Here is a 16,864-nt window from a genome sequence, read left to right on the forward strand (position 1 = left end):
ATATTTCATTATATAATTGTGATTGAGAAGTCCGAATAAGTAATACTCCACCAAGTTTAAAAAAATGTGCTTTTTTATAATCTACAATAGATAGTAAATTACAATAAAATATTTTTTAATAAACAATAATCAATAATAATAAATCATAATAAATAACAATGGATGTAAATTGTAACATCCCATTTAAATAATAATATAATTAAATGAAATCTTATACCAGATAATATAAAGAGCCAAGTTGCAGAGTATAAAGTCACTCCTTACACTTATTCAAGGTACTTAAAAGGAAATACTAAAGCTCACTACCATGCCTATAACCCAAAAGGAGTAAAAGATAACCAATATTTGAAATAAAGCCTTAGGGGCAATACAATACACGGGCTTTCACCCTAAAGAAAAGCCCAAAGAGACATGAAATCCAGCACGGGTAGGCTGTGCAGCGGAACCATCCTTTCTCTGTTGACCTCGAGTACCTCTCGCATCTGCTCCCATAAATAAATTGATGATCATCGCAACGGTAGAAGAACAACATACAAGGCAATCAAACAAGCAGAAGGGTAAGCTAGAGCCAAAAAGATTTTATCATGCAATCATATATACTTTCACAGTCCAATATACATACGTCATCCAAGCATGTTATGACCTCCCAATCAATACATTGGGACTCGACTCGACTCATCCGGATACATATAATCTGGTCGAATTTAGCGGATGCTCGCACTTGTGGTGGATACCTCTGCTCACCCCCGAGCTGCTCACCCCCGAGCTGTTCACCCCCGAGCTATGTGTTACAAGTGTTACAATGAATCAATTCCCTCACACACAAGGTTAACCCTTAATGAATATTAGGTCTCCTGCTACTCTCACCACAGGAGTCAGTATGCTCTAAGTGAGACTAACTGACTCCTTAGAGTGTCAGGATGTAATCCTTACCTTGAATCCTTACCAAATTATATAGATGGGGCACCACCATGGACACCCACTAACAGGGGCCATGGAATTACGTCTCGACCACTGAAGCACGACCCTGAAATCCCACCTAGAGATTTCAAAGAATTACGCACTGACCACAGACCAATCATGTTCAATCAATCAAGTAATGTTTACCATACACAATATCTCATGCCAACCTTTACAACCCATTCTCATTCATAACCAAATGTTGAATCCATACCAACTCATCATTCCCAAATAGTGAATATATATTTGTATTTCATATCAATACCATGTCTCCTTGATACCAACCATCTCATTTAAATCACATGCCAAGTTCATACCAAACCCATCATCCACAATCCATGAATCACATCACTCATGCATAATCATTTATCACATGCTTTTAATATAACAATTAGATTCAAGCCAGTAATAACCATTCAAGATTAGAGAAACAACCAAACTACAACGATCTTGCGATAAAAACTGCTCTCACTATAGAGCTCTGATTCGAGACCGGACCGGTCAAAGTCAAGAATTATGTGTTAAGGATCAGCTGTTAAAATTTCAGCTCGATCCAACGGTTAACGTATTAGAAATCTTCATTTTACGAAAAGTGTGCAGTGTAGAAAAAGAGTAGCGCCACATCAATCAAACATACTTGCACACAATACATTTTTATCCGACCAACAACCTCATTCAAGCATCACAACCATACAACAGACCAAAAATGGGCAAAATAAATTTAAAAACATAAACCCTAGCTTCCCTTACCTGGAAAGGAGTTAGCAGAGGACTTCGACACCCGAACCGTGACGAATAGTAGCTCAAGCAATAGCCTTGAGGGCTGGAAAATAGTGGAATGAGCTTAAAACGAGTTCATTAAGACAACCCTAGTTGGAACTACGAAGAATGAACAGAATGGAGCAAGAGCATGAGTTGGAAGCTGACTTACGAAGAGTAGAGAACTGATATGAGTTCACTTGATGAGAAACAATGGCTGAATCCTAGCAGAACTTCACAGCTGCTCAAAGGGGAAGTAAGGGAGAACTATTTTTCTGAAATGATACGAATGAGTGGGTTAGGGCAGGTCTTGGGTCATTTAGCTCCCTATGGGCCAACCCTTAGGCCCATTAGACCTTGGGGTAGCCCTTAAAGATTGGGCTGAAATAAGAGGGTTTTACATAAATCTTAATAAACATAAACAACAATATATAATAAATAACTCATAATTAATAATATAAATAATAAATAATAAATAATAAACAATACAAATAATTAATTATTAAATAAACAATATTAAGTTATAAAATAAAGCACTAACATGATATATATGCAAATATTAATGTATTGAAAATTTAAAAAATTAAAAGATTTGAAATATTTAATAAATATTTGAATTTAGTAAAATCATTTTTTAGTGTCATAAAACTCAATAAATATTTCAAGTAAAACTTAAAAAATGTATGAAACTACAATAAAGATAAATGATAAAATAATACTTTATAATAAAATTCAATAAATTATAATAAATATAAATAATATAAATATAAAAAATAAATAAGTAAATAATGTAAATAAGAATACATTAATAATAAATAATATAAATGTGTTCTTCACTTAGGTTGTATTCCTTTGCATGAATTTACTATTCAAAGAGAATAGCAAGCGCCGCTTTGCAAGATTCTTTGTGTTCCTTTGTAGTAATTGTGAGTTGATGGAAAGAGAAGAATTGCAAGATTAGGGTTGTTTTTGAATCTCGCTTGAATGAGGAGATTTGAGAGTGATTACAATAATTTTACTTAAATAACCTCGCTTTAAGGCAAAGTGATGAGTGTGCCACCATATAGATGGTTGATGGTGAAGAATCCATAACAGAGTTGGGTTATGGTTCAGTCTTCATGCAACTTGACGAATGGGATGATGCAGGCTGCCATGCACATGGTGTGGGAACAAATTTGTGCTTCAAGGAGGAAATGGAACCGATTATGGGTTTCTTGGATCTGATTCCAAAGTGCTAGCTTTGTGTGTGGAACCTAGGGATGACAAATAAACCTATCCTTGTGGGAATTGCCCGAACATGTTCCCGTTTTGATGGAGAATCCCCATATTGACTGGTAATGGGAAATCTCCGACTTTTTCAATTGGGGATGAGGATGAGTATCAAGATGTACATATTTGCCTCATCCCGTTCCCATACCTGCCATAATACCCGTTTCTGCCATATCCCGTCTTTGTTTAAATTATTAAAATATTCATAGTCAATTAATATTTTTCTTTCACATGAGAATGTTTAACATTCTCAATTTAAGTGTTCAATAACATAAACCTTTTATTTACTAGGTAATATAAAAAAAATTATCTTCTTTACTTTATTATTATTAATTTTTGTTTCATTTGAGGAACTATTTTATTTCGCTAAAATAATTTTCGTTGTTTTTCAACCATTGACTCTGTTGATATTTGAAAAATTTTCTTAGATCTCTAAAGTATTTTTCATTTTATCATACATTTAATTATACATTTATTCTTTTGTGCGACTTCATTCAATAGACTCTTAAATTGTTTTTGAGACATACATTTGATAATTTTTTAATATTTTTATTTGTTGTTTATATGTATAATACTATTTTTATATATTTTATATAATTTTTTTATATTTTAACTCATTATGATATTGTGATTTTGTCACTATAATTGTATTAATAAATTTTATTTACTATAATATAAAAATTTAATGTAATTGTCATGAATATCTTTTATCACCATGCAATGTATATTGATGTTCAAAAGATACAATATTTATGTTAACATTTTATTATTATTAGTTTAATCTTTGTTATTTGCATGATTTGGATTAAGTGATGTATTATAACTTTTACTAATGTGTAAATAAGAGATTTGTTAACATTTAAAAAATTGAATTAAACAAACTTTTAAAATATATTTTAATTTGAATATTTGTTTTCCTTTTGTATTTTTTTAAAATATTTTTAAATTTTATCAACTAGCTTTCATTAATGTTTGTAAATTTAATAAATATTTTAATTCTCATGAAATTTTATTTGGTATTCTAATGTGAAATATTTAATTATAATTTCTTTCTAAATATTTGATATCAAAAAATAATCATCCACTTAATATTAAATATTTGATAATATTATGTTATTTACCATAATTCTTTTTATTTTATAAAAATTAATTAATCAATATTAAAAGTAAGAAATATATATATCCGTTGAGTTTGGGTATAAGAATCGGGATGAGCCAAATATATTTAATTTTCTTAAAATCCCGTACATTACACATATATCATTATATTTTAGTATATTTTTAAACTCTTGGTGCGTCAAAGAGTGATCGCAAAAGACGCTGTAAGAATAATCATATCGATATGTTTTCAAATATTAAAAGAATTGGATTCTCTATTTTATTTTTAGTTAGTGCAGCAAATTAAATTTAAATAAATAATTATGAAAAAGACCATTAAACCTTGCTTTTTCATTTTAATACTTTCTTCTATCTTAATTAAGGGTTTTCTGACTTGAAAATGAAGTTAAAACGGTTCTCAGCGTTCTTTGTACATCTATGCCAGTGAGAGAAACTCTCTCTTCCTCTCTTTAGAAACCCTATTGCACGCTTTTCAATCCAGCTCCACAATGGCCAACAGCAATCTCCCTCGAAGAATCATCAAGGTTCGCATCCATTTCCTCATTCATATCCCAATTTTAATTTCAGTTTCATTTCTAATCGATTGGCTCGGTTGCTGATAAAACGGAAGAAAGTCGAATTTCCATCTTGGATTTTTTGCTTCTTCCCTGCCCTGTGTTATCGCGTGTGAATTTCTGAATATTGCCCTCTTGCTTAAATTCAGTGGCGACGAGAATGAAAAAAAAAATGAAAAACGCATGAAATTTGAAACGTCTGAGGAGCTAAACATTAGGGATTCAACTACCCTTTTGCTTTTAATATTCGTTGGAAATGAACCGTATTTCTGGGTTTTTGAATTTTTATATTTGAATTTCGATCTTTGTAAATGTTTTAAACGTATTTTTTTCTTCTTTATTTCAACAGGAAACGCAGCGTTTGCTCAGTGAGCCAGGTAACTGATCATTCCAAACTTTACCTTTGTTTATTTATATTAAAGTTTTGTTCTCAGTTTATTGTAGTGCTATAGAAGCTCATCCTTAGTTGAATTAGTAGCACTTATGTATATATTTAGCTTAATTTAGTGTCGTCTTAGATATATGGAATAATATTACCCTGGTAATTTAATGATCTAGATAAAGATTCAAGTCAAGGGTCGCGATGTTTCATGCTTTTTGTTTTCATTCTGCTGATTACTTGTTTTTATCAGTTTCTGATAGTATGATGATCTTCTGATGCAGCACCTGGAATTAGTGCGTCCCCATCTGAAGACAATATGAGATATTTCAATGTGATGATCCTGGGACCGACCCAGTCACCTTACGAAGGTAGTTTTGGTCTGACAGCATTATTTTCTACGTTCTAATAGTTTAAATATATCTTGTTGTTTTAAAATATACTTGCAAGCAATGTGGGAATAAAATTCCTCTAGATTAGGGCAAGTGTTTTTTTTGGAATTAAAAGTATCTGGAAAATTCATGTAAGCAATTGTGTTCTACAGTTTCTGGGAATGACATTTTGCCATGGAAATTTCGTCCTTTTACTTTTAATTTTTCAGTTCACGGTCTTTGCCTTAGTATGCGTTTGGGTGAGTGTTTGCAAGGTTTTTTTTAGATGATTTTATAAAAATGATTTGGTTGAAAAGAATATGAAGCGAAGTGATCTGAAAAAAGTGAATATAATATATAGAATTGATGTTGTTCTCTATATTACTCGAAATCCCCAATGTTCTTGTTGATTCTCTTCAACATTCATGACCTAACTTGTCTCAGATTAAAAGTTATCCAATTATGGTTTGAAACATTCAATCATGTACAGAGATGGGTTTTGGTTTGGAAAATGCAAAATTTAACTAGCTAAAGCATAGCAAACTATTACTCTAGTTATGGCCTATTTGCCAAGTCAGACAGTTTACTGTTAATCAACTTGTGGCCTACTTGCCAAACCAACCTACCAAACTATTCCTGTGGTTTTGACCTGTTTGCCTATCAAAACAAACTATTATTCTACCCGTGGTGTTCTTGCAAAACCAAACAAACTATTACTCCATTTATGGGCTACTTTTAGGTCTTTTGTGTGTACTGTTTGTGATATGTTACGAAGCATGAAATTACAAGGTCTCTGAACAGCATCTTTCTTAGAGTCCGCTTTCTCTGCTGACACTGTTTTGGTACTTTAAAGATAATTTTAATATATTTGAAAATTTTAAAATTAATGACCATCAGTGTATTTTGAAAGCACAACAGAGGAACAACAGAGAAAAACCAGTAGAGAATCCAAACTCTCTTTCTTATTACCTTTAATGCACCTTGAATTGGTTTCACGTATCCCTTATTTATATGATACTGATACTCCAAGATACTTCATTGTGATGAAGTATCCAAACCTATGGAGCACAAATACTTGTATGATGACAATAATTTATTATTTTTTACTTTGGCAATGTTTAAGAAATGTGATTTTAATTTGGATTCGCACAAATTACATTTATGTATTTATTATGCTTTAAGAGCTATTACATTGGTCACACATTGTATCCGCTTATTTTAGAAGCTTATTGTCGAAGATACACATTGTATCTGTGTATCATAGCTTATTACATTTTATTTAATATCCCACCCCTTCTCTCTCCGCAGCCTTCAACAAACATACGAGTCTGACTGGTTTAAATGAAATTTAATGCCTTAGGGCAACATTATTGGTTTTTCTTGCTAGATCCACATTAACTTTTTTGAATGTTGATGTTATTTTTCTACCCAACATATTGATAAATTTAGTATGGTGTTTTTCTCATGCATAAAGAAGCTGCTATTTAGTTCATCTTTAGTGTAGGTTTATAAGCAGTACATTAAATAGAAAAGCCAAGTTTTTCTTTACTAGAACATGTTTTGATAACCAAACTTTATCAATGCTGTTCATGCCTACAAAATGCAGCGCCTGCTATCAATTCTGCTGAACAGTTTTAACTAAATATTAAACAATTCGATGAACTTCTTTCTCCATAATTTTTTCTAGATAATTTGTTCTTTTTGAACGCAATGCTTGCCATTGATGGTTGAAATATTTATAATACTTGATCAGAAGGGAATAAAAAAGATGTACAAAATATTTGATAGGCATACTCTTTACTTATCTTTTGTTCCTCATTGAATACATATTTTGATTCCCACTATGGAGAGTTGGGAGAGGTTTTGATTATGCACTCATACCTGAAAGACATGGTTTTGGAATTATTAATTCTACTCTTTTGATTGCTTGCCTTTTAGCTATCCTATTATGAGGTAGTTTTTGGCCCAGTTTATTTTGAAGTGGAAGGTGCTTGGTTTTTCTGGCTCAAGTTTTGAAAGAAAAATATATCATCCCTGCTTATTGGTTCTTTTCATGGAGGACTTATGTATTATATTTTAATACTTAACTTATTATTATTATTACTTATTATTATTAATATTATTATTATAATTATTATTTTTATCATTTATATATTATTTTTAATAATACATCTGTTTATAAATATAATTTTTGTTTATGAATATAAGTTTTTCTAATTCATAACTTTTTGAGTTGAGTTACGATCTTTTTGTCTTTCTGATCCCCTCAGGATCCTCAAGTTTAACAACACTGCTTGTTTTGCCCTTAGCTGAATTTGATTAACTTTCAGACATATTAGACTATAAGATGGTACTGACTATGTAGGAATTGCAGAATTAAGAAATAGGACGTATAAAAAGTAAATATATAGAATATAAATTTTAATCTATGTTCAACCGTGCCAGGAGAAAGTACCATTTGAGTAGAGATATCAAAATGGGTTTCAACTCGTGAGCTGACCCAACTCACCATAGGCTAGAGCTGGGGTGGACTGGAAAAAATTTAGGTTTTTAAATGTGGGTCAAATTTAACCCAACTCACTTAACCTGTGGGTTAAATTGGTTTGAGCGGGTTGAAGGTGGGTTGACTTGTATCCACCAACGACAGTCCTCTATTAGTTTTTTTACAATTTTTTCGTAAGTTTTTTATTATAATTATTTACTACTTCTAATTGTGTAGGTTGACAATATAATTTTTTTAAATAATATTGTTCAATAATGTTTGAATAGCTTAGATGTTTGATTTATTTGTTTGTCAAGTTGCCTAGGTTGACACTAGTTTTCAACTACTATCTTTATAATAATGTTTGGTGAAATAGGTGAACACTTTGATTGTAGTATTATAAAATAATGAATCAAGTCATTTCACTTTGATTGTACTGCAATAAATATATAAAGTAAATTGAAAGAACAAAACATCCTTAAATTAGTCAATCCACTAACCCATCAACTTGTGGTGGGTTGAGCCGGGTTACAAAATTTCCGGTTCACCAAAAAGTAAGCTTGGTTGAACTTGACTCATTTTTAGTTCAACCCATGGTGAGCCAACCTATGTGAGCCAGGTTGGCTCACTTTGACACCCCTAAATTTCTGCAATAGTGCAAATTTCAGTTCAAAGGCCAGAAAGTTTAGGCCAGAATGCCTACTGTAAACTGAAAGTTGGTGGTGATTCAAATGGTGCAAAGAAAATAGAAGAATGAATAGTGAGAATGGCCAAAAGTACAAGGAGGAGAAGATCATGCTTGTGCAATTGCTCAACTTCTGCACAGTGGAAAAGAATAGATAGCTGAGAGTCTTGATGGCAACCTTCTGCCTTGCAGACTCTTGTTCAAACCTTTGAAGTGCCATTGTGAACATAGAAAGAGAAAAGAAAAGAGAAACTTTCCAAACAGAAGAACCCTAATAACTTTTCATTCTTTCTCCGCAATGTATTGTGTAACTTAAAAACAAAGAATAAACAAACTCAAACTCTATTGTGAAGTTACAAGTTTGGCTGAGTTACATGAGTCCACCATGATTCCACTGAGTATGCTAAAAGAACAAGTCCGTCGCTGAGTTAACTTGAAATGAGGTGCTGAGATCATAAACTCATGCAACTTTACAAGCTGGGTTTTAGGAAAGGGTCTCTACTCCTATGTACTATTGTGATTTGTTTTCAATTTGGAATATGTACTTGCATTCCTGTTAAATTTGTTAGTAGAGATTTAAACACAATAGAATACCAGTTGAGGAATTGTTTCTGTATACTTGCAAGTTGTATCTCTTTATTAATTGAATTTCTTTCTGTGGTTATCTAGCAACAACTTTTAGAACCTTTGACTTTTAAGGGTATAATCACTTATTCATATTTATTCTTGTTTGTTCCATGTTATTATGCTTGATTGTATTCACAGGATCTTGAATTTTGAAGCGTTCCCTGCCAAAATAGTATAATGTAAATAGGAAAGTAGGAATTGTAGTATACCTGTGACTCTGTGAGGATGGGTGGTTTTCTTTGAATTGTGTATATTCTGATTATGGTTATATTTGCAACCAATGCTGTCAAGATTGCAATCTAAATCGTGACCTTGCACAATCTTACAATCTTGCTACCCTTGACCTAGCTGAGTCGCCCTTAAGATTACTCCTGGGTGGGATTATAGTAGGACTGAAGTGTGATCAAATCAGGATTGTGGAATCATGTGATTCGGGTCTTCTAGTAGTCTCACAATCTCTCTGCCCTCTCCAACCTCTTTTATTGCTTCAATCAAAAACCTTTATCACAGCCCCTAGCTGAGTCGCCCTTAAGATTACTCCTGGGTGGGATTATAGTAGGACTGAAGTGTGATCAAATCAGGATTGTGGAATCATGTGATTCGGGTCTTCTAGTAGTCTCACAATCTCTCTGCCCTCTCCAACCTCTTTTATTGCTTCAATCAAAAACCTTTATCACAGCCCTGCAGTTTCCAACTTCAACTTGGGGCTCTACCTTCCTCCTCTTCTTTCATTGCAGTTTGCCCAAAACCCTTTCTATTATTTTGCACATCTGTTTTGGGATCAAGGGTGATTTTACCTCTATTCTGTTTTTAACAAACCACGGCATCTTTGTTATGTTCTGTTTAGCCAAGGCCTCTCTCTATCCTCTTTCTTTCCTTTGAGATATCTTTTCTGCTTTCTTTTATTGTATTCTTTGATTTCTATGTTATATTCACTGTATTTTGCCCTCCTCTGCCAATCCCAAGTAGGATGTCAATTCGGACCACAATGTTTAGTAAAGCAGTAGTTTTCTTTTTGGTGGATCAGATGCTAGTTTCTTCTTTCTCGATCCTGCGTTTGGGAATGATGGATGATTATTACCTTATTTTTTTTGTAATACCTCTCTGATGGCTATGGTATTTATAATTCCATTGTTTTCTTAAATATGTTCTTCATGCTCATACTGACTAACATGTATTATTGTTTGTATTACTAGGAGGAGTATTTAAGCTAGAACTATTTTTGCCAGAAGAATATCCAATGGCTGCACCGAAGGTATTTATTTAAATATTATTCTTTTCAATTGTATCTTCATATTCCTTTGCTGTTATGTTTCTGCTGAATTCCTGTACACCAAAATGAACGAAACTAAATTATGAAGTGTTAGCTGCCAGTTGATTATAATTTAAGATGTTTGGTTTATTGTGATAAGATTCATAATGAGAATGGGAGAACCAGACCATAAAAGATAACCATAGTAGTTGTAGAGCCCGAATATCCACACATTAATTAATAACAATGTCCTTTTTCTTTCCTTTTGAAATCTTTCCTTTTTAAGTTTTGGTGTCATATTTTTGGAGCTTTCTTTTGTGGTCTGAGGTACTGTTGTATTCTAAGTTTCACAATAGGAAGAGGTACACCTACAACTCTTTTGTTTATTTGTTTCATGGTGATTCTCTTGAGCAAGAATCTGAAAGGCATGTGTGGTTGTCCAGTGTCCTCTTATTTTATTGCTTTTGATACCATTATGGTTTTAAATGTGCATTGCTTTTCACAGGTTCGGTTTTTAACAAAAATATATCATCCGAACATTGATAAGGTGCATTTTACTCTCCCTAAATTCTCATTTTTTTACTGTAGTTATTTTCTCACATATTCTTGTTAACTTAGCTTGGCAGAATATGTCTTGACATTCTGAAAGACAAGTGGAGTCCTGCTCTTCAGATTCGTACTGTTCTATTAAGGTATTATTATCTTTTAGGCTATTAGATGGTAGTTTATTCTGAAGTGGTATAGGCCTAATACTTGTTGGTTTTAAAAAACTTTAATTTTTTCTCCTAAAACATGTGATCATGCATATACAGAAGAATACTGATGCATACTAATTTGCAAACCTGGAAAACTTATAATAAATCACTCTGCTGGTATGGAAGAATAATTTTTCGTTTTTATTTTCGTAAGACTTTTGTTGTGAAGGAATGTTTTCTATTTTTATTTATTTTGGTAAGACTTTTCGTTTATATTAAATCACTCATACTATGACTCATTTTTTTTGAATCTGAAGGAATGTTTTCTATTTTTATTTTATTCTGTTTTCAAAAGTTTGTATAAGAACAATAAAAATGAACTTTTATTTTTTAATTTTTCCCGTATGAAAAATATTTAGGAGACAGGAAACAGTAGAATTAGTAAATGTTGTGGGTGGTTAGCTCTTGTCATGGCAAACTAGAATGCCACACAGCAAGCGGAATGTTGTGGGGCAAGTCATTGGAAACTATTTTATTAATCTGCTATCAGTTGGAAAGAGTAATAAAATAATGAGGTTGTTGGCATTTTTTAGTATTCAAGCTCTATTGAGTGCACCAAACCCAGATGATCCACTTTCTGAAAACATTGCCAAGCATTGGAAATCTAATGAGGCTGAGGCTGTTGAAACAGGTATATTTTTGTGATTTATAAAAGAATTTGCTGATAATGATGGCATCAATTCTTACTACTTTCATGTTCTCATTAAAATGTGGCATTGAAATCTGCAGCGAAGGAATGGACCCGATTATATGCTAGTGACGCCTGATGATAAGGTTCAAAGTATGGCTCCATAATAACAATTGTAACCATCATTTTATACTGGAATTCTAGCAGATCTATGATATCGGAGTTAATATCCCTGGCAGCTTCCAGTTACCTGTTAATTTCTTCTCCTGGGAGCTGCCATACCTTGAAACATGTATGAATAGACGTGTTTTTGTCTTTTACATATCTAACAATTTAGAACATGCTTCAATCATCGGCTGTGAAGTTATTTGTTGTTCTCAACTCAACGTCAAAGGCCAAAATTTGCGAATTATTTTATGTTCTCTTTATCTTAATGAACCATGCATGATTTGTTGAGTTAGTAACCAATAGCAGTGGTTCTGATAGTTGAGTTTGTGTCCGTAGTGTGAATTGGTATCATTCTATCATTCTTTACAAAAACAATAAGAAAGATTTGAATTGATATCATTGTTACACCTAAAGCACATAATTGTTAGATACTTGAGTTTAAGTATATTGTTAGGGAGGGTGCTTGATTTTCTAAATAGAAAAAATGACTTTTCAGGAGAAATCAAGAGATACAATTACAATTCATTTGTGATCTCTTGCTTCATAAGAAATGAGTCTCGCAAGTGGAAGGGTATATTAGGATAAATTTCTACACATAAACGTAGTTTAGATATGGATTTAGAGTTAAAAATTGGGATAATTTATACGAAATTTTATACGTGAGTTTGAGAATAATTTTTTTATACATTTCTTAATTATAAAGAAATTTATATGAACAGGTTTATAGATTTCCGAAAGCAGAAAGTGGATTGGGAATAGGCTTAGTAGATAACACTTTCACAAATAAGCATTGTGCGAATAAGATCTTCCAAACATGGGTTATAATGGGTGTGTACTTGTTTTGTTAGGTCTTTTCACTTACCATGGACTAAGCATGTACTTTTACTGACACCTTTATCTGCATCTCTCAGTCTCATGAATGGCAACATAAAAAGCAACATGCAAGCTTTGGAAGACAATAATTGGTGTGGTCCAAAGAAATAGATGATGTAAGACAAGACAATAATCATTCACATTAATTTTTAATTAGGCTACATTTTTCTACAAAACAACGCACATTCACAATAAAATTTCCAGAATGTATATAATGTCTTTCAAAATTAGTTTTTTTACATAAAATGTGTTCTAGAAAGGGCTTTCTGAAAGTTGCATTTTTCTTTTCTTTCATTGCAGTGTTTCTGTCCCTTTTGTTGATGGAAGCAGCGATAATGATAGTGAAGGGTGTTTGAGTCTTTTCTGATTACTAGAAAGTGCAATTAGTAATTTTAGGGGTACAGTAAGCAATAACCTCTAATAGTTATGCTAAAGTTATTCACTCTTATCGAATGCTCTCTCACTTCCTTCGTCAACAATGGGAAGAGAAAAGGGTAAAAAAATTATTGTACAATCTAAACTATAATGTGATGATTGCCAAAGAACAACCACATAATGTTAGGTAGAAGAACAAGAATTTGTAACCAAGTTATTAATTTAGCTCTTCTTTATTTTATATGTTAATAACTCAACTTTGTTATTTTCACTTAGTGTGCGAGTCTCAAGCTTGAATTTCTAATAAAATCATGATCTGTTTTATTATATTTTTGGATGGTTTGATTGAATTTAGAAAACAAAAAATATTTTTTGCAGTTGTTCATTGTGTTTACTACATCAGCTTTTAGTTAATTAGGTTGATTTTTTGTTTCCTAATTACATGTAATTTTTTAAGAATTAACACCATCAACCAACTTGTTGATGTTCTGATTGAGTTCAGAATACCATTATTATTTTTTTTTTAAATTCGAGTTTTATATGTAAAAAATTAATCGAAAGGAGAAACATAAATATAACTAATCAAATTTTCTTACAAAAGATTAATTATAAGCAAATAAAAATTTCTTCCTACTATGATGATTGCATTGTGGGAAGAAACTTACTTAAATGGTTTGTGATTTTATTTTATTTTTAATCTATACATAAGCTGATTTAGTTTAGAAATATTTTTTCTCTCTCTTAAAGTGTCTAAAGAGAAGTTTGCTCAAATACATTGGCAATTGATAAAAGAAATCTTAATAAAGATTGTCAATTAGATTTTTGAAAAAAGTTAATTATTAGTCAATATCTTGATAACAAACAATATAATACATATAGAAAACACCATTATAGAATGAGAAATAATATGCTATAAACATATAAAAATTTCGTTGTCTCGGGCAATAAAAAATGGCGAAGTCATAATTCTATTTATTTTTATAACAACTAATTGAAAGTCTTCTTAACCTAATTTGTTGTTGATTGCGTATAATATACAATAATGCATCAACTTCTAAAATTTATTATTTTAAGTTTAACTTTTGAAATGAAATTTAGTTTTTCTAAAAAAAGTGAAACCTTATTCAAAACTCAAATACAATAAAATTACTGAAATGAACATTAAATGAAGAAATTTGTTATGATTTTTAAATCATTTGTGATGTAACCTTGGTGATACCATTTGGTGATGTTGTAGAATCCAGAAGAAATAGCAAAGAGTATAAAGTAAGAGGCTAAAACAGGTTTTTCTCGTTCAGAATTTAGGGTTTACAATGCATAGTGTGGGCCATTTCCCAATAAATGAAGGTGGTTTTGACGGTTATACACTCTCATCCATGCCAATTATCTCACTCACAACTGTCCACACTTTTCTCATCCTTTCTTACATTTCTCAATAACTAACCACCAACCTCATCCAACCATGTAATTTCCTTACATCTTTACTACAAGGAAATAAATAAAAGAGAAATTATGTAAAATTTAATTTTATTGAAGAACCATGATGTAAAACTAAATTATTTTGATTGTTTTGTTATAAATGGTAAATAAGCTTATTTTGTGGATATTATCTACATTTTTAAGATGAGATTCCAATATTGACTACATATATAAATAAATAAAAGTATGGATAATATATAATTTTTTCAATTGAGTATGAAGAAGAGAATGAATATGTATATACCTCTTATGTATCCATTTATATACCCACACTCTAACATTAATCTTGTTCGTTTTAAGTGATTAAAGTATCCACAATTCATTAGGTAACCTAGTTTATATATATATATATATATATATATATATATATATATATATATATATATATATATATATATATATTATTCTCTTAGTTTTTAGTTTTATAATTCATATTTTCTTTTTGTTACACACTTTTTACTCTCTCTTTTAATTGTTTGGATTGTTTTATATCCATAAAATTCATTCAAATATCTCATATACCTTTTCTCTAAATTTGTACAGTAATATTTAAATTGTGCATTATCAATTACAGTAAATTAAATAGCTTTTATGTTTTACATTTGAATATTTCTACTCCTTTTTAATATTTTTATTTATTATTTTTTTTACATAAAATAATTGACTCTCAATATTAAGTGTTCAATCGCCTAAACTTATCATTTTTATTCTCTTTTATCCTTAATTTTTATTTCATTTGAAGAACTTTATTTGTTTTGTTAAAAAAACTTTCATCATCCTTAACAGTTTGATTAGTTTGATATCTAAAAAGTTTTTCTTAGATCTTCAAGTATACTTTTTATCTTGTTTGATAGCTGGGATGAAATGTTGTGTGTTATATGATTCTGGAGCGACACACTCCTTTGTGTCAAACACTTATGTGAAAAAGTTGGGTCTGCCGGTGTGTGAGCTGCAGTGTGAACTTGTGGTATCTACTTCGGCATCAAGTTTGGTCAGGACGTCGTCCTTGTGTGCTAGGTGTCCAGTGGAGGTAGAAGAACGCAAATATAAGGTGAATCTGATATGTTTGCCTCTACAAGAATTGGAAGTGATCATAGGAATGGATTGGCTCTCTGCCAATCGCATCCTTATAGACTGTTGGGAGAAAAGGTTGTTGTTTCCCAACTCAGAGGAACCTAAGTTTTTGTCATCTCATGGGGTCATGAGGGAGCTACAGGAGGGTGCCCAGTGCTTTATGATCTTCACCCATCTAGAGGTGGAGAGAGAGGAGATGAAGTCTGTCATACCAGTAGTACATGAATTTGAAGACGTGTTTCCAGATGAAGTGCCAGGGTTGCCTCCTAATAGAGAGGTGGAGTTCTCTATTGACTTAGTACCCGTAACTGGTCCGATGTCGATGGCCCCGTATCGCATGACTCCGGCGGAATTGGTAGAACTCAAGAGTCAGATTGAGGAGCTACTGGGAAAACAGTTCATCCGACCCAGTACTTCGCCTTGGGGAGCACCAGTGCTGTTGGTGAAGAAGAAAGATGGGAGCTCACGCTTATGTGTGGATTATAGACAGCTGAATAAGATGACGATTAAGAATAAGTACCCCCTTCTGAGGATTGATGACTTGATGGACCAACTGCATGGGTCATCAGCATTCTCGAAGATAGATTTGTAGTCGGGATACCACCAGATCTTGGTGAAGGCTGATGATGTACAAAAGACGGCCTTCAAGTCCAGATATGGCCACTACGAGTATGTGGTTATGCCTTTTGGTGTGACCAACGCTCCGACGGTGTTTATGGACTACATGAACAGAATCTTCCGGCCATTCTTGGATAAGTTCGTCGTAGTCTTCATAGACGATATCCTCATCTATTCCATGACTCAGGAGGAGCATGCAGAACACTTGAGGTTGGTGCTTGGTGTTCTAAGGGAGAAGCAGTTGTATGCCAAGTTGTCCAAGTGTGTATTTTGGATGGACGAGGTACAATTTCTAGGCCATGTGATATCCGCTCAGGGGATTGCAGTGGACCCAACCAAGGTCGAAGCGGTGGTACAGTGGGAGAGTCCCAAGTCAGCCATAGAAATCAGAAGCTTTGTGGGTTTAGTAGGCTACTATAGGAGATTTATAGAGGGAT

The 16,864-nt window shown here is 32.3% G+C and overlaps 1 protein-coding gene across 1 annotated transcript; it reads left to right on the forward strand.

Annotated features, from left to right (window-relative positions):
* The first annotated feature begins 4,376 nt into the window (after positions 1-4,376).
* On the forward strand, positions 4,377-12,300 carry LOC114168181 (ubiquitin-conjugating enzyme E2 35-like). Its single transcript, XM_028052920.1, has 8 exons — positions 4,377-4,631; positions 5,011-5,038; positions 5,325-5,411; positions 10,402-10,460; positions 10,963-11,004; positions 11,076-11,149; positions 11,746-11,843; positions 11,942-12,300. The coding sequence occupies exons 1-8, from the start codon at positions 4,596-4,598 to the stop codon at positions 11,977-11,979; spliced, it is 462 nt and encodes a 153-aa protein (XP_027908721.1). The 5' UTR covers positions 4,377-4,595; the 3' UTR covers positions 11,980-12,300.
* Positions 12,301-16,864: the final 4,564 nt, after the last annotated feature.

Source organism: Vigna unguiculata, chromosome 11 (genome assembly GCF_004118075.2).
Source record: "Vigna unguiculata cultivar IT97K-499-35 chromosome 11, ASM411807v1, whole genome shotgun sequence".
In the NCBI taxonomy this organism is placed as follows: Eukaryota; Viridiplantae; Streptophyta; class Magnoliopsida; order Fabales; family Fabaceae; genus Vigna; species Vigna unguiculata.